The 25951-nt window shown below is 38.4% G+C and overlaps 1 protein-coding gene across 16 annotated transcripts in view; it reads left to right on the forward strand.

The window, feature by feature from the left end:
* The window catches only part of rims2b (regulating synaptic membrane exocytosis 2b), a 156592-nt gene that overhangs the window by 55812 nt on the left and 74829 nt on the right, over positions 1–25951 (forward strand). For all 16 annotated transcript variants that reach the window (XM_051873788.1, XM_051873789.1, XM_051873795.1 and 13 more), the window contains exons 6-7: positions 11030–11907; positions 22394–22605. In XM_051873788.1, the coding sequence (XP_051729748.1) occupies positions 11030–11907; positions 22394–22605 (1090 nt within the window). The remainder of the gene's footprint in view (positions 1–11029; positions 11908–22393; positions 22606–25951) is intronic.

Consider the following 25951-nt stretch of genomic DNA (forward strand, 5'->3'; position numbering starts at 1 on the left):
ATATTTTTCATACTTGCGCTCTGATATCTTATTGTTGGGTCTATTTACCTCACAGTTGTTGTTGATTTATCTTGCCTGAATTTTCTGCACCTCTTCCGTGGAGTGTGTCCCGCTCTACTGGGGTATGCCCTACTTACAGTGCGTGTGTGTGTGTTTTGAGAAGCTAATAAGGCAGTCTTAGAGCTTTTACATGAAAGCAGGTCAGATGCGGATCCCCCTTGGTGAGAGGCTGTGATCTCTGCTGCTGTCTGATCACTGTGTGGAGGGTCCAACAGGCTGATCACAACGTGAATGCTCCGCTGGAATCAATGTACTGACAGATTTGATTTATACCATCTGTCCTAAAGTGGGACTGGATGATGAACCTTGCTACTAGGTTAGCAACATCAGTTGAGAAGGTGCAGTATGTCATTCCCACTAGTGCACTGATTCTCAAGCAGGGGACCGGGACCTGGCCTCAAAGTGACTTAAATTATTTAAAATTAGACAAATCTGGATATTTATCATTTTATTTCTTATTTCTAGAATTTTTTTTCTTATACACTACTGATCAGGTTGGAATAATTAAGTTTTTTTATGTTTTTGAAAAAAGTCTCTTCCAAGGCTGTGTGAAAACTAGGGATGCACCGATGTATCGGCTGCCGATATTTATCGGTCGATTTTTGCTCAATTTACAACCATCAGCATATCGGCTGTAGCAGGAAAAAGGCCGATATAGCAAACCGATGGTTTATTAATTAACTGCGTGAAGGCACTGAGCTGTATAATGACTGTTGCGTAATCCTAGCGCTGCTGTCTGCGCTTTAAAGTTAATCAAATAACAAAAGATCGCACACTATTCTTGACTAAATAACTTTTGTAACTTTCATAAGTATAGCGGACCCCATCCGAGTGATGACCAAAACTTTACTGATGTTTTATTAAGTTTTTTGCGTCCGTTTTCACTCCAAACAAATCACCACAAAAGCTAAACATTACAGAGCACAGGAAGTGCGCATTAAACTCTCTCTCTCTCTCTCTCTCTCTCTCTCTCTCTCTCTCCATTGCATTATCATCAACATACAGCGAATTACTCAAAACACTTATTACAACTAACAGTTAACAAATACATACAGATCGTATGCCTTTTCGGGGGATGCTTAATAAACGGAAAAACTTTAAATCTGCAAAATAACTCTGAAGAACTGCGTGCACTCCTTGTCAGTCCGTAGACTAGAACACCCGTCAAAATAAGAGTCCCGTCTTAGTAAAGGAGATAGTGCAGATCTCGTACATATTTAAACTTACAAAAAATATTAAAATGTATACAAAAACAAATTAGAAGATTAATCACAATAAAGTCTGTTACAATGAAGAAGGATGAATAAAAGTTATTTACAGCAATTATTTGAAATAGAAATATTTTGTAACATTATTAATGTAACTTTTGATAATTTTAATGCGTCTTTGCTACATAATTTTTTTTTTTTTTTTTTTTTTTTAAATGGTAATGCATCACAGATTCCACAAAAACTTTAAGGGTTAGTTCAACCAAAAATGAAATTTCTGTCATTAATTACTCACCCTCATGTTGTTCCATAAGGTCCATAAGACCTTCGTTCATCTTCTGAACACAAATTAAGATATTTTTTAAGAAATTTGAGGGTTTCTGAACTACACATAGGCAGCAATCATTAAAATAGTACATGTGACTACAGTGGTTCAAACTTAATGTTATAAAGCGACGAGAATACTTTTTGTGCGTAAAAGCAAAACAAAAATAACGACTTTATTCAACAATTTCTTCTCTTCTATGTCAGTCTCCTACGCTGTTGATGTAGTGAATGCAGTGCAGCCCTTCTGGGTTCTACGTCAGAACGCCAACTCATTATTGGCCGGCTCCTGTGTCAACATCACACGCATGCGTCGTGGTGCTCACATGCACAGCGTTGGCCAAAACTTGGCCTGGCGTTTGGACGTAAACACGGAAGCTCTGCACTGCGTTCACTACGTAGCAGACTGACGGAAGAGAAGAAATTGTTGAATATGGTCATTAGTTTTATTTTGTTTTTGTGCACAAAAATTATTCTTGTCGCTTCATTACATTCAGGTTGAACCACTGTAGTCACATGGACTATTTTAACTAGGGCTGGACGATTATGACCTAAAATTACAACCTCGATTACGATTAATGAATGATTTTGTTTCTGTTTTTTTTTTTTTTTGCCCTCATAGTTCACTTACAAGGTTTGTACTCTAAATATGCTTGACTATTAAAGGTGGGATATTTTTTCCTATTGAAAGAGCTCACTTTCAGCAGTTATTTTATCTATGGTTCCTAACATTTATTACAGATTTCTGCTCGTTGTAAACCAGATAAAGATAAATTAGCACAGTACCAGTACATAATGAGAGCGATTGCATGTGTGAATTAGTCATAACGTTTCTCTATTAATTGTGAAGCTGTGGGTTGTAAATTGTTAGTTCAAACGTAGAAAAATATATGCTATAATAACTTTTGAGTTTCTAAGCTACTTTAGTGATAAATCACAGGACAGCGCTGACAACTAGTTTCTGCGTTCCTCTCTGTGCGCGCGATCTTCACGTTTTGTGCAGCTACTGTTTGTATGAGTGTTCGTGCCACAATGCAGCTGCGTGAGCACGGTAGCTCGATATAATAATACACATCCGATCGTCTAAAAAAATCGCTTGAATGTCCAAACCTTAAAACACAAACAACTGACAAAGTTTAGTGAAGACGCAAGGCTCACAGTTTGCGCGCCGTCTCTGTGTGTTGACCTGGTGTTCATGTCCATGTTGCTTTCATGCCACTGACTGGACGGGGCAGAGTCACATGGCTACATACACGGTAGTATGTTTTTAAGGGGGAAGTATTAACAGGATTAAAAAAACGAAATAACCGACATAGGAAAATTATTTCGGTTAGAGGTTCTGAATTTTGGTTTCAATTACTTTTTGATTAATTGTCCAGCCCTAATTTTAACAATGTCTTTAATACCTTTCTGGACCCCAAAAGGTGCAATGATGTTGCTGCCCATGTGTGGTTAAGAAACCCTCAGATTTCATCCAAAAATATCTTACTTTGTGTTCCGAAGATGAACGAAGGTCTTGCGGGTTTGGGATGACGTGAGGGTGAGTAATTAATGACAGAAATTTCATTTTTGGGTGAACTAACCCTTTAAGCAGCTGTTTTTAACATTTATATTATTAAGACCTTGAGCACCAAATCAGCATATTTAAATGATTTCTGAAGGATCATGTAGGTGGTTTTCAGTGTATTGCTGTGCAGTTGCTTAGTATGTTGTAGGTGGTTGTTAGGGCTTTGCTGTGCTAGCAAGGTGTGTTTACACAGACTTTAATGGGGTTTAAACAGATTTTAATAGCACAGTGGTTGGCATAAGTGCTGTCTTTATAAGTATATATTATGTACTAGCTACATATTAAATAAAAACACTAAAAATATATAGCATTTCAAAATACACTGAATACACTGTTTAAAAGCCTCAGAAACCTTAAATACAACATAACACAGGAGCAGTCAGACATGATTGAAAGTGATCTGACTTGTGTTTCCGTGAGCGAGTAATTAATTCAGTAATCACTCCCACTGACTCGTGTTTTTGATGTATTGGAAAAAAGACTGGGTCAAAAGAGTCATTCTCACTTTTGCTGCCTGCAATGCAATATTAATATTTTCACATTCAATTCAAACTGCAAGCTAAAATATAATTTATTTTGCAGTGGCACTGCAAATTCAGTGTTTATTACAGTGGTCCATCCACATTGGCAGATACATGCAAGTGTTTAAGAACTGTTCACACAACCTCAAGTCATAAAAATCATTAAAAAAATCATTTGAGATCTGAATAAGGTTCTGAATGGTGTTCGGTACTGAAAAATGTGAGTGGATTCGTAAACACCTCTGATTGGCCTTTGTGTTCACGCACTCATCAGATATGTCTGTAATTGGCTACAATGATCAACGCATGGGAGCTTTTGAAACCACACGGAAGTGTTTGAATTGGAAATCGATTTGAAAGCGGGAGCGTTTGAAAGCAGGCGTCTGTCAGCGGACTGGTCCACGATAGACGCCTGCTTTCAAACGCTCCCGTGTGTATCTGTGTAAGCGCTCGGTGAAGAACATGATAGATGTCTATTTACAACATGTTTTTAAAGCGTTGATCATTGTAGCCAATCACAGACATATCTGATGAGTGTGTGAGCATAAAGGCCAATCAGAGGTGTTTACAAATCCGCTCAATAGCGCACAAAGTCAAATCGCGCAATTGGTAAAATTGTGCAGCCCTACAAACATGCATAGCAAACATGGATTTCTTTAAATCACAGTTTTTATCGGAAAAATCGCAGTTCGATTTTTCCCTCAAATCATGCATCCCTAAATTCCAGCATGTTTGTGTACTCATGTACTATACTTTTTTGTAGATATTTGCATGGGCTATTAAAAACCCTCATAAAACTAATTTTAACATAAAATATACACATAATTGTGATACACCCACTTAATTAACACCAAACTAAAGTGCATTATATTTAATTGACTGTAGGTGGCGCTATATTCTCACTGTCACACAGATGCATTTATGCACACATGCTCACAAGACCCAGAGTTAATCTGTCCGCTTGAGAAAAAGACTGGACTGTTGTGTCTTCCTCAACACACACACCAGATCTATGAATATTTGTGAACATGCCCACATTGCTCAGAGCTCAGGGAAATGCACCCACACACACACACATGCATGCCATTGCTGCATACATGCTGAGACAGCCAACTTATATATGCTGATACATCATATCGAGAGAGGTTTATTTCACTGGGATATTGTGTCGCTTTGTTCCTGGAGTTTGCCGGGGCAAAGAGGAAGATGATTATGCTGAAATCCAGTCTTGCACTCGGAGAAGGAGTTCCCAGTCCGTACAATTGGTAGGCAATAACCGTCAGGCAGCCAGTAATCAGCTAAGTACCATAATCCTCCTTGCAGGGTAAAGTCGTGCTTGACCTCCAGCTAAATACAGCCTGTGATAACAGCATTAAATGGTAACACTGCTCTCCACTCCCAGAAGCCTTTGCTCCTCGTGCGTTCGGCTTCTCGGCGCTCCTCGGCACCTCTCGGCCCACTTCGGCTTTCTAGAATTGACTCTTTGGTCCAGTGCGGCCTGCCAGCGGGGCGTCTTTCGCAGACTGTAACGCCTCCGTGTGTGAGAGCATGCTGGGAGGGGTGGATGATGCGCTAAGCTAGCAGCTGCTGTACTACGGTGTAGTGCTTCTGTTTTCTGTATCAGTGACCTGGTTTCCCCCCAGCTGGACCTCTTCAGCCCTTTCAGCGGAGTGGTGAGGTGCAGAGCGCTCAAACAGGGATTTGTGGTTGATGCAGCCGCGCACTGGACATGCTCGCGCCCGCAGCCCAGATGTGCAGCTCTTGATTGACAGGTGCGTGTATGCGTGACACGCTCGGCCGTGGAAGATTGTTTTTTGCCTGTGCAGCATTTGTGTGACAGTTGAGTGCCTCTCACTGAATGCTGCTTAGTTGACGGTTTTGTGACAAGCGTACAGATGTTCCGAGACGAGTAATTATAACGCCTAAGTAATGCCCGCACAGAGATGGCCTTACAGTTAGGAAAGCGTATCATGCTTGTGGTGAGGTTTGCATAGAGATAGAATTTATACTTATTCTATTTGTCTTCTTTTTTTTTTTGTTGCTGTTTTGAGCATCCTAATGGGTTTATAGAGTTCCTTTCTATGCAGTATCAGTGCCCTGATTGTGAACATATCATATCAAATTACTATAATATACACATTGCTATAATATACACTACTATTCAAAGGTTTGAGGTCAGTAAGATTTATTAATTTTTTTGTTTTTTGAAAGAAATTAATACTTTTATTAAAAAAAGAATGCATTATTTTGATCAAAGGTGACAGTAAAGACATTTATAATGTTTTAGAAGATTTCTATTTCAAATAAATGTTTCTTTTTTTTTTTTTTTTTACTTTATATTCACCAAAGAATCCTAAAAAAGCATGGTTTCCACAAAAATATGAACCAGCACAACTGTTTTCAACATTGATAATAATAAGAAATTTTTCTAGAGTAGCAAATGAGCATATGAGAATGATCATGTGACACTGAAGACTGGAGAAATGGCTTCTGTTACATTTTAAAATATATTCAGATAGAAAACGGTTATTTTAAATATATTTTCATAATATTTTAAATCACAATATTACTGTTTTTACTGCATTTTTACAACAAATAAATTCAACAACTTCAGATACTTCTTCATATGAAGTTGTTGAATATATATATATATATATATATACTCTCTCTCTCTCACACACACACACACACACACACACACACACACACACACACACACACACACACTCTAATGTGTCTAGCAAATCATGTGATGCTTTTAGTTGACTGACATTCCATTACTTCATTCTCCCTGTTTTAAATAAATTGTGTTTATTTACAGATATTATCTGTGAATTTTGTTACTATACATTATAATGGTCATATATTTAAATTTATTTCATGGCCATTACTTAAAGGATTAGTTCACTTTTAAATAAACTTTTGCTGATAATTTACTCACCCCCATGTCATCCAAGATGTCCATGTCTTTCTTTCTTCAGTCGAAAAAAAATTAAGGTTTTTGATGAAAACATTCCAGGATTCAAGGTCCAAATGACAGTTTCAGTGCAGCTTCAAAGGGCTTTAAACAATACCAGACGATGAATAAGGGTCTTATCTAGCGAAACGATCTGTCATTTTCTTAAAAAATACAACTGTATATGCTTTAACAAACGTTCGCCTTCTAAGTGCCTCCGCCAAATCCGCATTTCAGTATTCTCCAAAAAGCTTACGCTGTATGTCCTACGCCTTCCCTATTCAACTTACGGAACGAACGCAGCGCCAGTTAAATTTTTTCCGTAAGTTGAATAGGGAAAGCATAGGACATACAGCGTAAGCTTTTTGGAGAATACTGAAATGCGATTTTGGCGGAGGCACTTAAAAGGGGAACGTTTGTTAAAGCATATATAGTTGTATTTTTTTTCCAAAATGACCGATCGTTTCGCTAGATAAGACCCTTATTCCTCGTCTGATATCGTTTAAAGCCCTTTGAAGCTGCACTGAAACTGTCATTTGGCCCTTGAACCGTTCAGTGTCCATTGAAGTCCATTATATGGAGAAAAATCCTGGAATGTTTTCTTAAAAAACCTTAATTTTTTTTCGACTGAAGAAAGAAAGACATGGACATCTTGGATGACATGGGGGTGAGTAAATTATCAGCAAAAGTTTATTTAAAAGTGAACTAATCCTTTAATGAACATAAATAAGCTGAATTAAGATACTTTGGATTCTAAAATATGTAGGGACATTTGATTCAACTCTAACACAAGCACTCTTTTCAGTGTTTGTGATCTTTAGTTCCATGGCCATTGCAAGGAATCTCTAAAAACAAATAATGTAATAGTGAGGTGTAAAAAAAATGGGGGGAGGGTGTAAAATACTGTTATAGAATATAAAGTCTAGCATGATTTTCATTGTGTCAGCTGTGCTCTTGATGGTCTTTATTTTAAAGCAAACAACCCCTGAATGTTGTATTAGCATGATACACCTACACAGTATGTTTTAAAATAGGCTCCTGCTATTCTGTGTCGGGCTGCTCTGATTAAGAAGCTCATAAGGCTTTGCACATGGTTAAAATATTGCAAGCATGTGTATGATGGCATAATGGATGATGTCATACTTATTGTACATTTAGCAATCATTTAGTGCTGGAATTTGGTACAGCTCAATATGGTACTGCTGCTGACTCTGCACAATCATTTAATGATGTATTGCCCGTGTCAATAAAAGTAAAATGTTTGCCCATGCAAAACTCACCACTATAATGCTAAGGTATTGTGGGTGGTTGCCAAAGTGTTCTCAGTGCTTCACTGATGCTCAGTGCATTCTTCTCAACAAGTCACATGATTTGAAGTATCATTTGTGCCTTAAACACAAACAATGAGAGATGAGTTATACACTGAATTTTAATATTTAGTGTTATGGGTTTGTTTAAATCACTAACCGTAATTATGAAAAATAGTAAAAGTAATGTTTACTTTAAAGGATTAGTTCACTTTAAAATGAAAATTACCCCAAGATTTACTCACCCTCAAGCTATCCTAGGTGTATATGACTTTCTTTTTTCTGATGAACACAATCAGAGTTATATTAATAAATATCCTGAACGGTATATTCCACCAGACCGCCTTCCTTATTCAACTTACGAAGAAAGTGTAACGCCTCTTGCTTACACTATGTCCTACGCCTTCAGTATTCAACTTACCAAAAAAAGCGTAACTGACGTGACGCAAGTTCGTAAGTTGAATATGTAAGGCGGTCTGGCGGAAGCTAGATATTTTACTTTATAACTTGTTAAATATTAGAGGTGTAAGAAAATATCGATACACATGAATATCGCGATATTATGTTTAGGCGATACTGTATCGATTCTCAAAAACACTGTATCGATATTTATGTATTTATTTATTATTAGATCCAAGATTCGTGGCTTTGTGCTCGGTTTAAACCACAGACTGTATAAAACCCAACCGCTAGATGTCAGTGTTATCTCAGAACGTAAAGTGACGCGTAGCCGGAGAAGCGCAAGGTGCATCGCTAACGTTAGCATTAGCAAACCCAGCTCACAAGACGATAGAATTATTCCGCTCCCGCGGCATACAGAGCTGAAATGTGTGTGCTCATTTTGGCTTCAACTATAAAGAACCCACTAAGGAGATCGACAAGAGTCAGTTGTTTGCAAAATAGGCCATGTTAAAATCCAAAACTCGGGAAACGCATTGAATCTGAGAGCTCACTTAATATCCCGATGCCATCCGCGATGCTGAGAGAGGCGTTCGATAGAATATGTAGTATGTACTGCACGCTTTCCTCTCGGTAACAAAATAAACACACAACAAAAATGACAGCGGTGACAGAATTAAGAAAGCATCTGATCATAGTGATGTGAATATGTTTGCACCAGCTCTGTTCAGCACTTCAGTGAAGTCACGTTTATTTAAATAGCACTTTATACATTAGACTGCTTTATAAAGCAAGCAGCTTTACAGTATTAAATATAAAACAAACAGATATTCAGTCATGAAATGGACTATGCACTAGTTGTTAAATAGTTTAGAAATTAAAAACTGCTATACTGTGAACTTTTAAAACACATATACACCTAAAGAATCCTGCAGTCACTTTACTATTTTCCCTTAGATTGCATAAATAGTGATTAGTGATATAAATGCAAATGATACTGCATTGATTAAATAAAATAAAGTTGTTTGTAAGGTTTTATGCATATGGTGGTGTGTTCTTTATGACCGTTTTTTTCTAAAATTACATCCTTTTTTCTAAAAAAAGGAATATCGCAAAATATCGCCTTTCTTACAGTATCGCAATATATCACAATATATCGTATCGTAACCCCTGTATCGTGATACGTATCGTATCGCCAGATTCTTGGCAATACACAGCCCTATTAAATATGGATATTTTTCTTACACAAATGCATCGATTCGCTTTAGAAGGCCTTTATTAACCCCCCGGAGCCATGTGGAGTACGTTTATGATGGATGGATGCACTTTCTTCAGCTTCATACTCATTGGTCCCGTTCACTGCCATTATAAAGCTTCGACGCGTCAGGATATTTATTAATATAACTCCGATTGTGTTCATCAGAAAGAAGAAAGACATATACACCTAGGATGGCTTGAGGGTGAGTAAAACTTGGGGTAATTTTCATTTTAAAGTGAACTAATCCTTTAACAAACCCACCCATCCCATTGTGTCCTTTTTGAAACAGTGCTGGAAAGTAGTGGCATCTGCTGTAAGTGACACTGGCTAGCATGACATGATGTAGGTAATAAGAAAGAAAGAAAGAAAGAAAGAAAGAAAGAGCTAAATGCATCTGGCTCTGTCTTGGCACTGCAGTGTGTCATACTTCCCCTCATGATTGTGGCCAGAGCCAAACTCTATGCCCTTACAGGCTAACCACTATGAAAGCCGTGGCTCAAAGGTCTGTTATGCCAGACAGGTCCCAGACCACCGAACCCGATCCAACTGCCCACTCTCACAGTCCCTGTGGGCTCCTCACAATGAAAGAGCTCCAGGGCTGGAACAACAGTGATGCTTGTTGACGTATGCCTGCTTAAACAAGAGAGTCCTGAAGCCAAGTGGATATGGACTCATGGGCAGTGAACTTGAGATGACTGGTGGCGTCAAACAGTTTAGTCTGTGTCAGCCTGAGGGTCTGGTAAGACTGTGGGAGGTATGAATTAGGCATAGATCAGGATAGCCTAGTATTTCAGGTTTTTTTATAATGCCAAGAAAGGTTCATTTGTACAGTGTGAAAAAAAAAGTATGACTTTGTTTCCAAAATTAAATATTTGGCTTTTGTATTATAATTGTATTGAATGAAAAAATTCTTGAAAAATACTTAATTCTGTAATTTTCTACCCTCTAGAGTTGTGTGGTTTCATGCCTGTATGCAGATTTGGCCTTTATTTTTTACTGTTAAAAATTGAGGCTGCCCATATAATAAAATAATCATGATTATTCTCATAATTTCTGACCAGTCTTTAGTATCCTGCACCATGATCATCCAGAGACCCTGCATTCTATTCCAGTCTTTTGCATTACATCCAGCTGTTTTTGAACACAATAATGTATCCTATGTGAAACACATCTGAACTGTCTTGGGCATTACCCTAAATCATACCCTAAATATACAGGGCTTCCTTAAGGTAGATTAGTTACTCAGACAACTCACCCTCTAGTTACTTTTGAAAGTATGTAGTTTCCCACATCCCTTGTCTGAATTGCCTGAAGAGAAATGGAGGCGCCCGAAGCTCATTTGTGATTGAATACATTTGATTATTTGCTTTAGCCTTGCCTCACTGTATTGACCAGTCACACTGACCTTATCTTCTTGTTCCATTCTTAGAAACAGAAGCCCTTCAGCATCCAGGGACCCAAACGCGGCATATAACCAAAGGGAGGGGGAAGGAGGATTACAGTATGCCCCGGCTGAAGGTGGCATGCCCCGCTCTCCGTCCGACTACGGACGTGACCCTGGCCGTTCGCCAAGGAGTTCAAGAATGTACAACGAGGTGGGCGATTATCGAGACAGTCGAGGACGCTGGCACTCACAAGGCCAGCGTTTGGACGGCCAGTTAGACGACTATGAACTCCAGAGGCGCCGTGAGGAGGAATACCAGGCCCGATACCGCAGTGACCCCAACCTGGCGCGCTACCCGGTCAAACCCCAGCCCTACGAGGAGCAGATGCGCATCCACGCCCAGGTGTCACGGGCTCGGCATGAGCGGCGCCATAGCGACGTCTCACTTGCTTATACAGAACTTGACGAGCCTCTGCATGGCCCCGGTGTGCGGAAGTCGCGCATCCCTCTTTTGGGAGGCCCAAGTCAACTCTCATACTCTGTGGACAGGAGCTCACCGGGACATCGAATATCAAATCATAGCCCACCAACACCACACCGCAGCCCTGTGCTGGGTGAAAGCCGGCGAGGACTGGTGGAACCGACTAGGAAACCCATACCCCAACAGCACCACTTGGACCCTAGCTCAGCTATGCGCAGGAACAAACGGGACAAAATGGATAGCATGCTGCGAAATGATTCTCTAAGCTCAGACCAATCCGAATCGGTTCGGCCTCCTCCACCTCGACCCAACCGCAGCAAACGCCTTGGCAAACTCAGAACCATGGGCAGCTTTAGCAGCTCAGAGGAGGAGTTGGCCACCACGCCAGAGTACACCAGCTGTGAGGATGTGGAGCTGGAGAGCGAGTCCATCAGTGAAAAAGGTAAACGCTGCTGACTGAAAATGAAATAATTCCATTGTTGATTGAGAACATTTGCAGTGTTTCAGTGAAAAAAGTATTCTCAGATGTGACTAGAAAGAGCTGTACCTTTATGGTAACCACCATGTTGCTCCAGAGCTGATGGAGGTAGCAGAGAGTTTAATGCTGTTGTATAGATTGGGAAACAAATAAAAGCCAGTGAAACATTGCCTGCATCCAAAAGCTGAAAAATGCTGCCTCCGCAGTCAGCATACAGACGTAGGAAGGCAACAAGGCACACTCGAATTCAGTGATTCTGTCACTTTCTGTCTGCTGTAATACCTTCATCCAATCGATTTTTGAAGGCAGCATAGATGTATCCTTTGCTGCCTATATCCCATTATCCTGTGCTGAAAGTTGCGGTTGGTGGTCAGTTTGTGTGTAAATGTATGTTTTTGAATGAGTTCTTTAACTTTTGATTTCAGTTCTAGCGAGAAATTAATATTATTATAATACTGAAATATTTGCTTGGTTATCACCAAAGCTTGCTCTGTTTTATTGTAGATCAGTAGACTGTTTCCTCAGAAGCCTGTCTGAAATCAGTTTTGTGAGATACCTTTGTGTGCAAACACTGCCTGTGAAGTCATTGTCATTGCCTGAAGTCAGTGCAGAGGCAACAAGTTAGCTGCCTAAGCTTTTGGACGCAGCCATAAACATGCAATTACTAAAGGAATAATCACCAGTCAGATGAATCTTGTGGTTTGACATCCTTGATCTTAAATTATTTTGGTTACTTTTAATGGGTTCTTCTTGGTTCTCCCTCTTCAATGAAAGTCAGTTTTGGCTGATGAATTGTTGCATGTTGGTTGATGAATTGTTGCATGTTTTGTTTTGTTTTCAGTTGTGCTTAATGCCATTGTACAGATGAAAGGGTTGTTAAAAGCCAGTGTTGATCATTAAATAGATTGTAATAGTAAACATTTCATGTTTAGTGCATTTTTAAGTTATTTAAAGATAATTAAACCATTTATACCGTATGGCTATACCTTAACAGACTTTGAGAGACTCTCAGACTGGGTGTGTGAGTAATTAGGGCCCGAGCACCACCGATGGTGTGAGTCAATTCTTCTTCTTCTCCGAAATGAATCACATTTTTGAGGGCCTAAACATGCTCAAACTCATGAAACTTTGCACACGTGTCAGAAGTGGTGAAAATTTACATCTGATATGGGTTTCAGAATTAGGTGTGGCAAAATGGCTCGATAGCGGCACCTACAAAATTTCAATTAAGCGCCCTTCGCGCTACGTTTCACATACAGGTATGAAATTCGGTAGACAGATGTAACAGCCCAATACCTACAAAAAAGTCCCTGGGTGCAAAGAGTTTTCTCTGCAAAATTTTTGCAGTTTTTGCCATTTCCAGACGTTGTACTTTAACAAACTCCTCCTGAAGCTTTAATCAGATCAACATCATATTTGGTCAGTCTAATCTGAAGGCCTTTGCGACGTTAAATGGCGAAGTTCTAGAGTTTTCACTAAAGGGCGTGTCCGTGGCGGCCTGATAAAGTTCGATGTTTTGCCATGAAAAAGGAAGTTGTTGTAACTCAAGCATACAATGTCGGATCTGCCCCAAACTTCACATGTTTTATTAGAGTCCTGGCCTGAAGACATCTACATGGCAATATTCAGTTACAGTCATAGCGCCACCTGCGGGCAACAGGGAATGACATGTTTTACACTGTGATTAACTCCTCATAGAGATTTAACCAGAACCACATCATACATGGTCAGTCTAATCTGAAGACCTTAGCGATGTTAAATAGCGAAGATCTTGAGTTTTCGTTGAAGGGCGTGTTCGTGGCAGCCTGACAAAATTTGATGTTTCGCCATGAAAGAGGAAGCTGTTGTAACTAAGGCATACAATATCCGATCTGCCCCAAACTTCACATGTGTGATAGAGTCCTAGCCTAAAGACATCTACATGCCAATATTCATAGCACCATCTGTTGGCAACAGGAAATAGCATGCTTTGCACTGTAATGTATTCCCTGAAACACATTTAAATATGCCATGAAGTTCCAAACATACTAGAAACACTTTAAATCGTGCAACACTTGGATAAGTGCTAATGTATGCGATTAACGCCACGAAACAGGAAGTTGTTGTAATTCAAGCATACAATGTCCAATCTGCCTCAAACTTCACATGTTTGATAAGTGCCCTGGCCTGAAGACATCTACACGCCAAAATTAAGTTATAGTCATATCGCCACCAGCTGGTAGCAGGAAGTCTGGCAAATACAAATGACTGACGAAGTCCTCCTATATTTATATACTTAAATGCATATTGCCCACCGTGCTCTTTTTTCCTGAAGCCACCGGGTGGCGGTGGCACAGGTGCGAGGGCCCTTTCATCGCTGCTTGCAGCTTTAATTGTGAATGTGATGTTTTGTAACAGTAATCCCTGAGTAACATTCTTGACACAATCACATGGGAAGTTGAAAAATGAGAAGATGAAGTTAAAAGACTTGCTAGGTTGTTACACTGACCTCAGATTCAGTACAATTGGCAGATCTCTTTGTAAATCTCTTTTAGTTTTAAATTCTGTGCTATAGAGTTGTTGAGATCAATTGTAAAATGCAATTTATTCTGTGACCTCTCACCTTTAAATTCAGTTTAAAACTGCATTTAAGGTACAGTAAATGAGAATCCACTGATACTGGCAATTACATGGGGTGAGTCACATGACCAGGGTTTTAAACCATGGAGGCTGTTTCATTATTCAGGCAGGTTTAATTATGTAATGCAAGCTGGGCTGAAGATGCTAGAGTGTGAATGGGAATAATGTGTAAAGCTTCAGAGGACACAGTCCTACATCGCTATTCAGTATCAAGTTGATTTCCATTACAATATGAATTTATACAGCTTCTGCTACAGGACAGTTAAAGTGAGTATTTTACCATGACCTCAAATGACCCAATGATGTAATGTCCTGTAGATCTGACAAAGAGCTAAGAGCAATCCTTGATGTTTCTTTATCTATGTCACCACCACAGGTTTGATATCAGTCTGTAACTATCAAAAGAAACAGAGAGTTATATCTTTGTTTAGTTCATTGGATGATTCCGTTGGTTGAAAAAACTGTCTCTGCTGAAAATTCCAGGCTGGTTTGTGCTAGTTAGTGCTGGTAAAGTTGGTCGACCAGCACACCCACTTAACATCCTGGGGACCAGCAAACCAGCAATCAGCATTCCATGCTGGTCTCAGCATGCAAAACATACAGTATGTTATACTGGTGGTGACCAGCAATGCTGTATTTCAGGAGTGTTTTTTCTGGCGCATCCTGACTAGAGTTTCAAAAGTACCGACTTCTGTACCTGTCGGTACTGAAATTTTAAAAATGTGACGCTTTGAGCACTTTTGAGCAGATTCGTAAACACCTCTGATTGGCCATTGTGTTGACGCGCTCATCAGATATGTCTGTGATTGGCTACAATGATCAATGCACGGCAGCGTTTGAAAGCACATGGAAGTGTTTGAATTTGAAAGCGTTTTGAAAGCGAGAGCGTTTGAAAGCAGGCGTCTATCAGTGGACTGGTCCGCGATAATAATCAAGCATGTCTAATCAATTTGAATTCATAAAACTTTAACAGCTTAATTTTTTTTACAGGGCCCTATGAAATTTATATATATTTTTTTTTTATGTTTTAATACAAATTTATTATCAAAAAAGACGGTAATGAAATGAAGGCTAATCTTTTTAAAAAAATAATCTTTTAAAATGTGATCAAATGAAAATGTAACAATTCCTTTTTTTAGCAAAGTGCTGCACAACAGAGTTTTACTGTTAAAATTAAAACATGGAACATTAAAACATTCCTTAAAAATTAAAGTTTTAATAATTTTATTATTATTATTATTACTATTATTATTACTGTGAGAAGTACATTCTGTACAATAGTAATATATTTTTGTTAATAATTTCTTCAAGTTAAACCAATTTTGTTATTTTGAAGACCTTTGAGTTTCTGTTTGCATATGATATGACTAGTGTTGTCACAGTACCAAAATTCCAGTAGTCGGTACCAATACCATGAAAATTTTACGGTTCTTGGTACCAATTTCGGTACCACAGCAAAATCTGTTCGAACTATTTTACTATTTTATATAGTCTATTTTAAAAACATATTAAATATGATTTGGAGCATGTGTGTATGTTTGTGTGTGTGTATATACAGGCTACCTCAATGAAATAAATTTTGAAATATAAAAAAAATAAATAAATGCTCAAACATCCATTTTGTACTGTTGAAAAAACCAGCGTATGCTGGTTAAGGTAGGTTTTGAAGCTGGTATGCTGGTTTGAGCTGGTTTATGCTGGTCAAGTGCTGGTCCTATGCAGGTCCATGCTGGTCCTAAGCTGGTCCTGGACCAGCTCAAACAAGCATACCAGCTTCAAAACCTACCTTACCAGCATATGCTGGTTTTTTCAACAAGGGTAACAGACGTGCGTGTTTATTTTAGCTATTCCGTCAGTGAAACAACATACTACAGCCTGTAAAACTATTAAATAAATATCGGTAAATAATGGTAACCTAAATAATAAGAAAGTTAAATATTATTTAAAAACATTCGTTTTTTTATTTCCACACAAAGATGCGTCATATAGCCTACCGCTCTGCTCTTTGAGAGAGATGTGAGACACGAGCAGGAAAGAGACCATTTCTCTTTAATAATATCTTCATGTTATCTCCAGATGTTACAAGCAACTGACACTTGTTGTAAAAGGTCTGAAGAGCTAGTTTTATCCTCTGCAGAGGCAAGACATTCAGGCTATGTTTGATTTTGCGCTGTCAGAAAAAAGCGAAAGTAAAAATCACCGCCGTGTGTGATACGCGCTATACAAATAAACTTGACGCGCCTTATAAATTCTAATAACAAGCACAAACTGTGTTAAATAGAAATTGACGCGCAAGCAAAAGGACTCACGTACCTCTCTCATTCGACATGAACCAAAATGTTTCCAAGGCTGCGACATCACATTTAATTGCTAACCTATTATTTCTTTTGTAAACAAAGCTTTGTGCTTCACTCGTTTCATATTCAAGTAAATACTGGCACAGCCCTAAATACCCGGATTCTCGGTACTACAAAAATGCGGGTATCATCACATTTTCAAAATTTCAGTACCGACTTGGTACCGAAGTACCGGTACTTTTGACAACACTAGATATGACGATAGTTTCATCGAATGAAATGGAGAAATGCTGGTGAAGTGACTCTCAGAGCTGGTCTGAAGAATAAGTTCATGTGTTCATGTCCTTATATAGTGAGATGGCAGCTGCTAAAAACATCACAAGCATCTCGCGTGCCTGAGTACTGTATGTGTATAGACGAAACTGATCGCCTGCTGCGCTCATTCACACAGAGACAAGCAGAACTTGCACAAAACTGTTTAAATAGCAGTCTTTTTGAGCTTTAAGATTGACAGACATAAGTTCATACTCATACTTTTGATTTATTCATCCAAAATTTGGCAAATTCTGTGACATAATGTAAATTAAATTTTTATGACTAGATTCTGTGATTATGTCCGCGTTTTCTCCATTATGGAAATCATAGGGCCCTGAAAATATTTTGCGGACCCCACTTTGAGAACCCCTGATATACATGACCCTTTTCAGTATTTCAGTTTGTTCTGTTGTATTTTTTTTCATACCACACATCATTGCCATTGTTCATTCTTGAAGCAAACTTTTAACTGTAAGGTGCTTAGATTTACTGTTTTGGACTGCAACTTAAGCATTCAGAATGTATTAAAGAACTATGCATCTGGTGTGAAATACCTGTGCATTGTCCTGCATTGTCAAAATATGTGCAAAAATTGTACCTTTGAAGGTACAACAGTTTGAGTTGCATTAGGAGCCGGGTCAGTTTAAAATGAGTGAGAATACAGGAGATTGGATGTCTGAAAACACAACTTTACTCTTTGAAATTCTCATTGATCAGCGGTTGCTTATATCAGAGGGTTTCAGCAAATGTTAAAATTTTCTCTGCGTGCTTGTTATCCATGTTAGGATACCAGGAAGGGTTATGGAATACTACTTTCTTTACTGTCCGTGAACTATACCTTCCTCTTCCTGCTTTTTCTTCTACCATGCAAGATATGCCCTGTGTTTCTGGCCCCTCCCATAAAAGCTCTGATGTTGTCAGGGTCACAATTAGCTCAATTGGATAAGCCTCTTTGCACAGGAGCAGTCTCGAGAGAGCTCCCTAGAGCCTTTCCTTCATCTGCAGAGGTAGGGATAGGGAGTCCCAGCAGCTTTGCAGTGGTAGAGGGTCACTTCCATGTCAAAGTTAGAAAGTGAAATTGCACCAGTGCATCTGTCATGGCCACATCTCCACCACAGCTACTTAATGCACTCAAGAGACTACAGTGGAGCAGAATTTTAAAGAATATAGGACACATGGTGACCCAAAGAGACACTTGCTACCACCTTCAACCATGCTCATTTTTTACCTCTCTGTTTCAGTCTGCTATTTAATGGCTAGTTCACACCACCCCAACAAACTCCCAACGATTGTTTGGTTTTGGAGTTCAGGGTGATAATAACCATGTTTGTGTTTCATTAGGCGGTGACTGTTTCCCAAAATTCTCAATCGAACAGCCAACTTTAAACTCTATAGGGTTGCCACAAATCTAGCAGACATTCAGTCACTCCTTCTGACCTCATATGAGTGGCACACGTCTTGACTGTAGACAGGAAGAAGCTTGATCTCTGACAAGCTTATCCTTCCGTCGGGTGCCATTGGACATACATCAATCAGTCAGTGACAACCCAACCTGATTGGTTCAAAGTATTCAATTCCCTCCCCACCTGCGAAAAGAGAAAAGGATTTGGTCAAAGTAGCAAACGGGTGGAGGCGCACACCGAGACGCTACACTGTGTGAAGCCAGGGAAAATGGTGGTAAGTCGATATTTCACCAAAATGTCAACACTTAGATTGGTGACGACTCTGCTGAGGTGTGCTTTTAAGTATTTTTCAGTCTCAAATGACTTCTTACTAACTTATTTGATCTCTCTGAACTCTCACTTTTGTGTAAAACCACCAATAACAAGGACAGAAAAACTAAAGGAAGGGATAGGACTATTGGTTGGGTGCAGGTGATTGAGGCCAATGCTTGCTACCAAGGAGTCATGAGCGAGCTGTAGGGGTTCTCAGAGTCAGAGATCAGCCCGGCAAACTCGGGGAAATAGTCTGTAGTGATGCGGGGACTATGTAGGGCAGGGTGTTTGAGCTGGCTTACAAGAATAACAGTAAGCTCATTATTCTAAGGCATGAACTCCATTTCGGTGCAAGGAGAGAGAGAGGGAAAGAACTACACAGTGAGAGGCAATAAAAAAATGGCAAACGTTGGGGTGTGACATCTTCCTTGAAGGAAATGTGCCAGATCTTTTAAGTACTGACACAAGTGTGACTTGAAGAGCTGCAGTTGAGTACTGGTCGTTGTCCCGGTGGACATGGTTGAGTAAATCAGCTTTGCGGAACTTTAACTTGCCACGGTTTGGAAGAGGTGGTGTAGCAAAGACGGATTATCAACAATATATTGTGACTACAAAGAACAGATTCTTTTTTCCTGAAGATGCTGGGGATGGTCTACATATGAAGCTTCGACGAATGGCAAATGCTTCTGGTTTGTGAGGCATGGTGTATGTTAAAGCAGAAGTAATGTCTACTGAAGTAAGCTTTTACAATGCTCGTTCTTTTCATGGTAGAATACAGATACCATTGCTTGTTGGCAGGGAAATTGGGAGCAGGATGATGCAATGTTGGCGGCAGTAATCAGACTTCTGCAATATTAAAGTTTCTATGCTGTATGGTAGGATACAGTTGTTGTTGTTTTTTTTTAATTTATTATAGTGCTTTTGTAATATTGCAACGAATTTGGCTGTTAAAGTTATGGATGCAAAAAAAAAGCCATATTTTTCATATTCAAACTACAGCTTGGTTTCTTAATTAAAGATATTGTTCCTTCTGTACTGACAGTACAGTCACAGGTAACTATTTTGCACGTTTCAAGTGAATCCTATGATGATGGTTTACATAAATGAATCCAGTCCAGCTTGTTTTGTACTGATAAGAAGGTATCAGTACAATATTACTGCATTGCAATCCCATCTACTTGCTAACCCTTGTAACCAATTGCAAGTAAAGAGAAGTATTGTCAGATAATAAGTCTACTAGTCATACTGACAAAATTGAACTGTTATCGTTGGAAAAAAATACTTTTAAAAGTAATGCTTTACTATGTTAAAACTATATATGTTAATGTATTTATAATAGAAAATTTGCACAATATATAATATGTTAAATGTCCCATTATCAAAATTTAACATCACAGCAAAATAGTATGCACAGCAAAGAGCAATATCAAACAGCAATGTGTCTTGTGTACAACCAACCAGATATAGATTTCTTAACTAAAAACTGAAATGATGCTGTCTAGATGTATGGTAGTCAAATGATTTACTTCAGTGGAAAACTGTCAGATGTTGAGCTAATAAGCTGATAGAAGCTGTCTTTTTCTTTCTGCCAAATTGTTGTTTTGGTGTTTTGTAGTTTTGGTGTTGGTTTTTATGTAACACTATCACCCATGCTGGGTTTATGTAACACTATAGACCTTTAAAATATCTGTATTTGTTGTTGCTTTCCATTTTTGAATAGGTAAATGTGTGTATAAAAGTAATATTAATTACTAATATGTTAATTTAAAGGGATAATTGACCCAAAAATGAAAATTCTGTCATCATGTAGTCACCCTCATGTCGTTCTAGTCCTGTGTGACTTACAGTCTTCTGTGGAATGCAAAAGAGATTTTTTTTTTTAAAGAATGCTCTGGGATTTTTTTCCATGTAATTACAGTGAATGGGGACCATAAAAGTAGTCTTTATGACCTGTGCATTATATTCTAATTGATACGGTAGCTATAATCAAAAGACCCAAATTTTCATTGATAATCTTCAAAACCATTGAGTTCTTAACCACTGCAATTAAATAATTGAGTCAGTAAGTTTAACTCTTGAATTTATCATTCCAATTCATTAATAAATGAATTGTGATTTATTTTTGTGAACTAGGGATGGGCACATCAATACTGCAGTATCGATATATCAAGCTATTTATTTGGTATCGATTGCTTTAAAAATATATCAGTACAAATGTGGGTTTCTGCATCACTTCCAGATGTTTTCAGTACTTTTTTTAATGTTTGTGCCAAAACACCACTGACATATTTAGCTGACCTATGTCACATGACTTGTGAGAAGTCACATCACACACACATACTCACTTTTGCATTAAACTGAGAGATGGAGAGAATGGCAGAAAGGAAATGTAGCATGGTATTTATTCATATTTATGTTATAATAAATTACTTTATTATTATTTAATCACAATATTTCTGTAAAATATGAGAATATTTTTTATTACCTATTAGTACACACATTTTTTATTTAATTGAGCTCATATTTGCTTTTGTGATAAATTTGTTATTAATAGCCAGTATGTGTTATGTAGATGCGCTTTGCCTTTAAGCGTAATGATCTTTTTTTTTCCTTCTTCTAAAAATAAACATTATTTTGAAAAACCACAGACAATTTAAGAATTAATCAGTTCAAATATTGGTATGTCCCCTTGGAATTATAAGGTTCTATATGCATTCTGAGCAATTTTGAGATATTAAGCTTCAAAGTTTTTGCATTCCATTCAACTTTGTAGATAGAACCTTTTTGTTTTCTAAATAAAAAGTCCAAAAAATGTACATAACTTAAAAAAAAAATAAAAAAAATAAATAAAAAAAAATCACATCACATAATGTAAATAAGTCACAGAATAAGTCATATAGAACCTTATAATTCCAAGGGGATGATTAATATCAGTATTGTTAAAATTGTAACAAAAATTATGCATCGTATCAAATTAAAAAAGTTTAGTATCGCCCATCCCTATTGTGAACCAGATCAACTGATTCATCGAAAAGATCCTGTTTAGAATCATAATTCAAACATTTGTGATAGATTTCTATCACAAATGTCCTTTTTGAAACTGAACGTTTCAGTCCCCATTCATTATGACTGCATGAAACAAAACATGGCTAGTACATTCTTTAAAATATCTCTACAGGCGTGGATTGATATGAGGGTGTGAAAATGATGCCAGAATGTTCATTTTTGTTGACCTATTCCTTTAAGAGAGCTGTAAGAGGGTGAAAGTGTGTGCATAAATGAATGTTGTATATTTGACTATATAAGTTTATGTGTGTGTGCCCTCTCACTGTGCTGTCCTCAGGAGATATGGATGGTCACTGGTGGGACCATGCGTCTTGGCATAGCGAGGCCTCCTCAATGTCTATGGTGAGGCTTCTGACCCTCTCACCCCATTTCCCCTCGTTAAATTCACCTCTGCATGTTTTGTTTCTCCTCCTTTTTTATATCATCCATAACTTTTAGGCAACATTCAAAGGGGAAAAAGAAAAACAAATGAGCAGGCATATTTTTTGGACGCCAGTTACGCCCTGTCTGAGAGGCAAAAGACAGTGGTGCGATTTTGGGAACGCTCTCACGACGAAGACGTGGAGTGGTGCGAGCCGCAGGTCAAAGATTCAGGGGTTGACACGTGCAGTAGCACCACGCTAAACGAGGAGCATAGCCATAGCGACAAGGTACTGAGACGACTTCCTGCCGCCTGCCTCTCGCTTCCTGTGACTGACCTGCTCGACACTTTCACTGTCTGTTTCTACCCCTAGAGGGTTTTCTACTCTAATCGTGCCTCTCAGAAGAGAGGAGAACCCTCTTGTTTGCTTGGCTCCACTATCTTCTGGCTGCAAAGTCATAGCGCATCCTAACACACAGAAAGATGAATGACAAACTTCCTGGCACTGTTTGCTCCATATGCTGCATGCTTCTCGATGCGGACAGACGCTCCATTCTGATTGCAAACCTGTTTTCCTCACTTGGTCACGTTACCTTCTCACACTGTTTCCTCCTTTGGGATTTCCTGACATGATTTTTTCCACTCAATCCTTCAGTCTCAGCTTAAACACAGGGATAGACTAGTGTGGGAATCAATCTTGCACTAAGCAGTTGTTTTTCTTTTCCCCTTTTCACTGTCTCATTCTTCATGCTGCCCTTTCCTACCCTGTCTTTTGTTTTTGTTTGTTTACCACGTCTTTCACAATAGTGAATAGAAGTAGCTTGCTACATCCATACTGCTTGAGGGTGTGAGAGCAGTTTACTTTGCTTTTGTCTTTGATTAATGGATTGATCTAGATCAGTGCTTCTCAACTGGTTTTGCTTCAACTGGTTCAAAAATGTCTTTTTGGCATTGTGTTGCGATGTTTTGCGATGAAGCAAAAAGCATGTAAGATTAAGTTTTAGTCTCAAATTCTAACCACAAAATGTAATGAGACATTTTGTTAATGGTTTGGTTTTTATTTCTGCTGCATTGCACTTCACAGTAAAACCTTATTTGTCAAAAATCCCCCTCTACATATATTAAGCATTAAATATCTTCTGACTGTTTCGGGTTGGAAAGAGAGTTTGATTGTCGCTGGACACTTTTGTAACACACTTGTCTAATAACAACCTGTCCATGTTAGAAAATCTGTCCAATTTTACTAGTAAGTCACTGAAGAATCTATGCTAAAAACTATGAATTTGTGCAAAAACTTAACGTTTTATTGGATTGACAGCCTTCATTGTCAAAAACAAAATATAAATTGGTAATTCTGTTTTTTTCTTTTTATTATTTGCATTGAAAAGGGGCTGTCTGCATCCCATACTATAAACCATACCCACTAAAAGTTGTTTGCATTTAATATTGTTTTAATAAAATGAATAGTTCTGCACCCTAAAGGGTTAGTTCACCCAAAAATGAAAATTATGTCATTAATTACTCACCCTCGTGTCGTTCCACACCCATAAGTCCTTTGTTCATCTTCGGAACACAAATGAAGATGTTTTTCATAAAATCCGATAGCTGTGAAGGCCTGCATTGCCAGCAAGACAATTAACACTTTCAGTGCCCAGAAAGCTACTAAAGACACATTTAAAAAAGTTCATGTGACTACAGTGGTTCAACCTTAATGTTATGAAGCGACGAGAATACTTTTTGTGTGCAAAATAACAACTTTATTCAAGAATATCTAGTGATGGGTGATTTCAAAACACTGCTTCATAAAGCTTCGAAGCTTTACGAATCTTTTTTTTTCAAATCAGTGGTTCGGAGCTTGTATCAAACTGCCAAAGTCACGCCCCCCAGTGGTGAACCATTGAATTTTCGAAACCCTTATGACGTAACGAAGCCTCGTTTACTGAAATCACGTGACTTTGGCAGTTTGATAAGCGCTCCGAACCACTGATTTCGAAACAAAAGATTCATAAAGCTTCGAAGCTTCATGAAGCAGTGTTTTGAAATCACCCATCACTAGATATTGTTGAATAAAGTCGTTATTTTGTTTTGTTTTTTGCGCGCAAAAAGTATTCTCGTCGCTTCATAACATTAAGGTTGAACAGCTGTAGTCACATGAACTGTTTTAAATAGGTCTTTAGTAGCTTTCTGGCCATTGAAAGTGTTAATTGTCTTGCTGGCAATGCAGGCCTCACTGAGTCATCGGATTTTATCAAAAATATCTTAATTTGTGTTCCGAAGGTCTTACGGGTGAGTACATAAAGTACATAGAGTAAATAATGACAGAATTTTCATTTTTGGGTGAACTAACCCTTTAATCATGATTGGTTGAGTTGCATTCTAAGATCTAAAATGCTGTATAAACACACACTTGTGACGTCATTACGTACGTATTACTGTACAGCTCTGCTCCGCATTGTGCCTGTAGCTGTTCTAAAATCACTGTAAACCATGGGTTCTTGGGGCTTATTGCTTTAATCTAATAATATCTGCCCTATGAGAACAGCATTGTGATCCACCAGTTGAGAACTGCTGATCTAGTTCACTACTGTGAGTTGCTGTGCACAGAATTGTGTGCTTGATATCTCTCACCCTGTCCTGTCTATTGTGTCTGTACTTGATGAACGCACAAACCGTCCCCTACAGGGTGTAAAATTATTTTGAAGACAATTACTTTTATGCTGTTAGCAAATGCCAAGATTCTGTCATCGTTTACTCTCCCTCATGTCGTTCCAGACCTGTATGACTTTTTTCCCTCTGTGGAACACAACAGAAGATGTACTGCAGGATGTTTAGAGTGCTCTTATTCATAATGGGGACTGAGGCTGTCAGGCTCAAACAATGGCAAAAAACATGTACTGTACCAAAAAGTGCTCTATACAAATCATTTTATATTTTCCAAGTTAAGCCATACAGTAGCTTTAAGTGCGGAACAAGTCACTAATTTTTACAAAGTTTGTAAAAGTATGTAATAATGTAAATGTTGTTAATAGCTGATTATCTTCTCCTTCCCTGCAGCTCTTAAGCATCATTTAATTCAAATATGGTGCAAAGTTTAACACCAGTGTCAAGACAATAAGGGGTCGTTTACACTACGCCATTTTCAACTACAAATGGAAAACTTTTTATGTGTTTTGGCCGTTAATTTGCACAACAACGCATTATGGGGGCCTGAAAACGCAAGCTTTTGAAAACGGGATTCAAAGTGTACATTTTTGAAAACGATACCGTTATCGTCTCCATGTAAACTACAAAAACACATGAAAATGGTGACGTCATGCTCATGCATATAACATGTTTAGTCTAGGTGCGTAGTGTTTCTTTACAAAGTGACTTCGCCAACTACTGTCCTGGCATGCATAATACAGCGTTTTTAGTTGATCCGTTTGAACGACAATCATTTTGACAACATTGTCATCTGTATACAAAAAATGTGAAGAATAAACATTTCCGTTTTTAGTACATCGTTGTCGTGTAAACGTACCCTAGAAAGACAAAAAAATATTATACATAATTATGTTGAATTTGGCACTGCATGTCTTGATGCGCCGTATGAATTGAATCTAAGTGTATAATAGATTTGAGAACTACAGAGGATG

This window comes from Ctenopharyngodon idella, chromosome 19, assembly GCF_019924925.1.
Source record: "Ctenopharyngodon idella isolate HZGC_01 chromosome 19, HZGC01, whole genome shotgun sequence".
Taxonomy (NCBI): domain Eukaryota; kingdom Metazoa; phylum Chordata; class Actinopteri; order Cypriniformes; family Xenocyprididae; genus Ctenopharyngodon; species Ctenopharyngodon idella.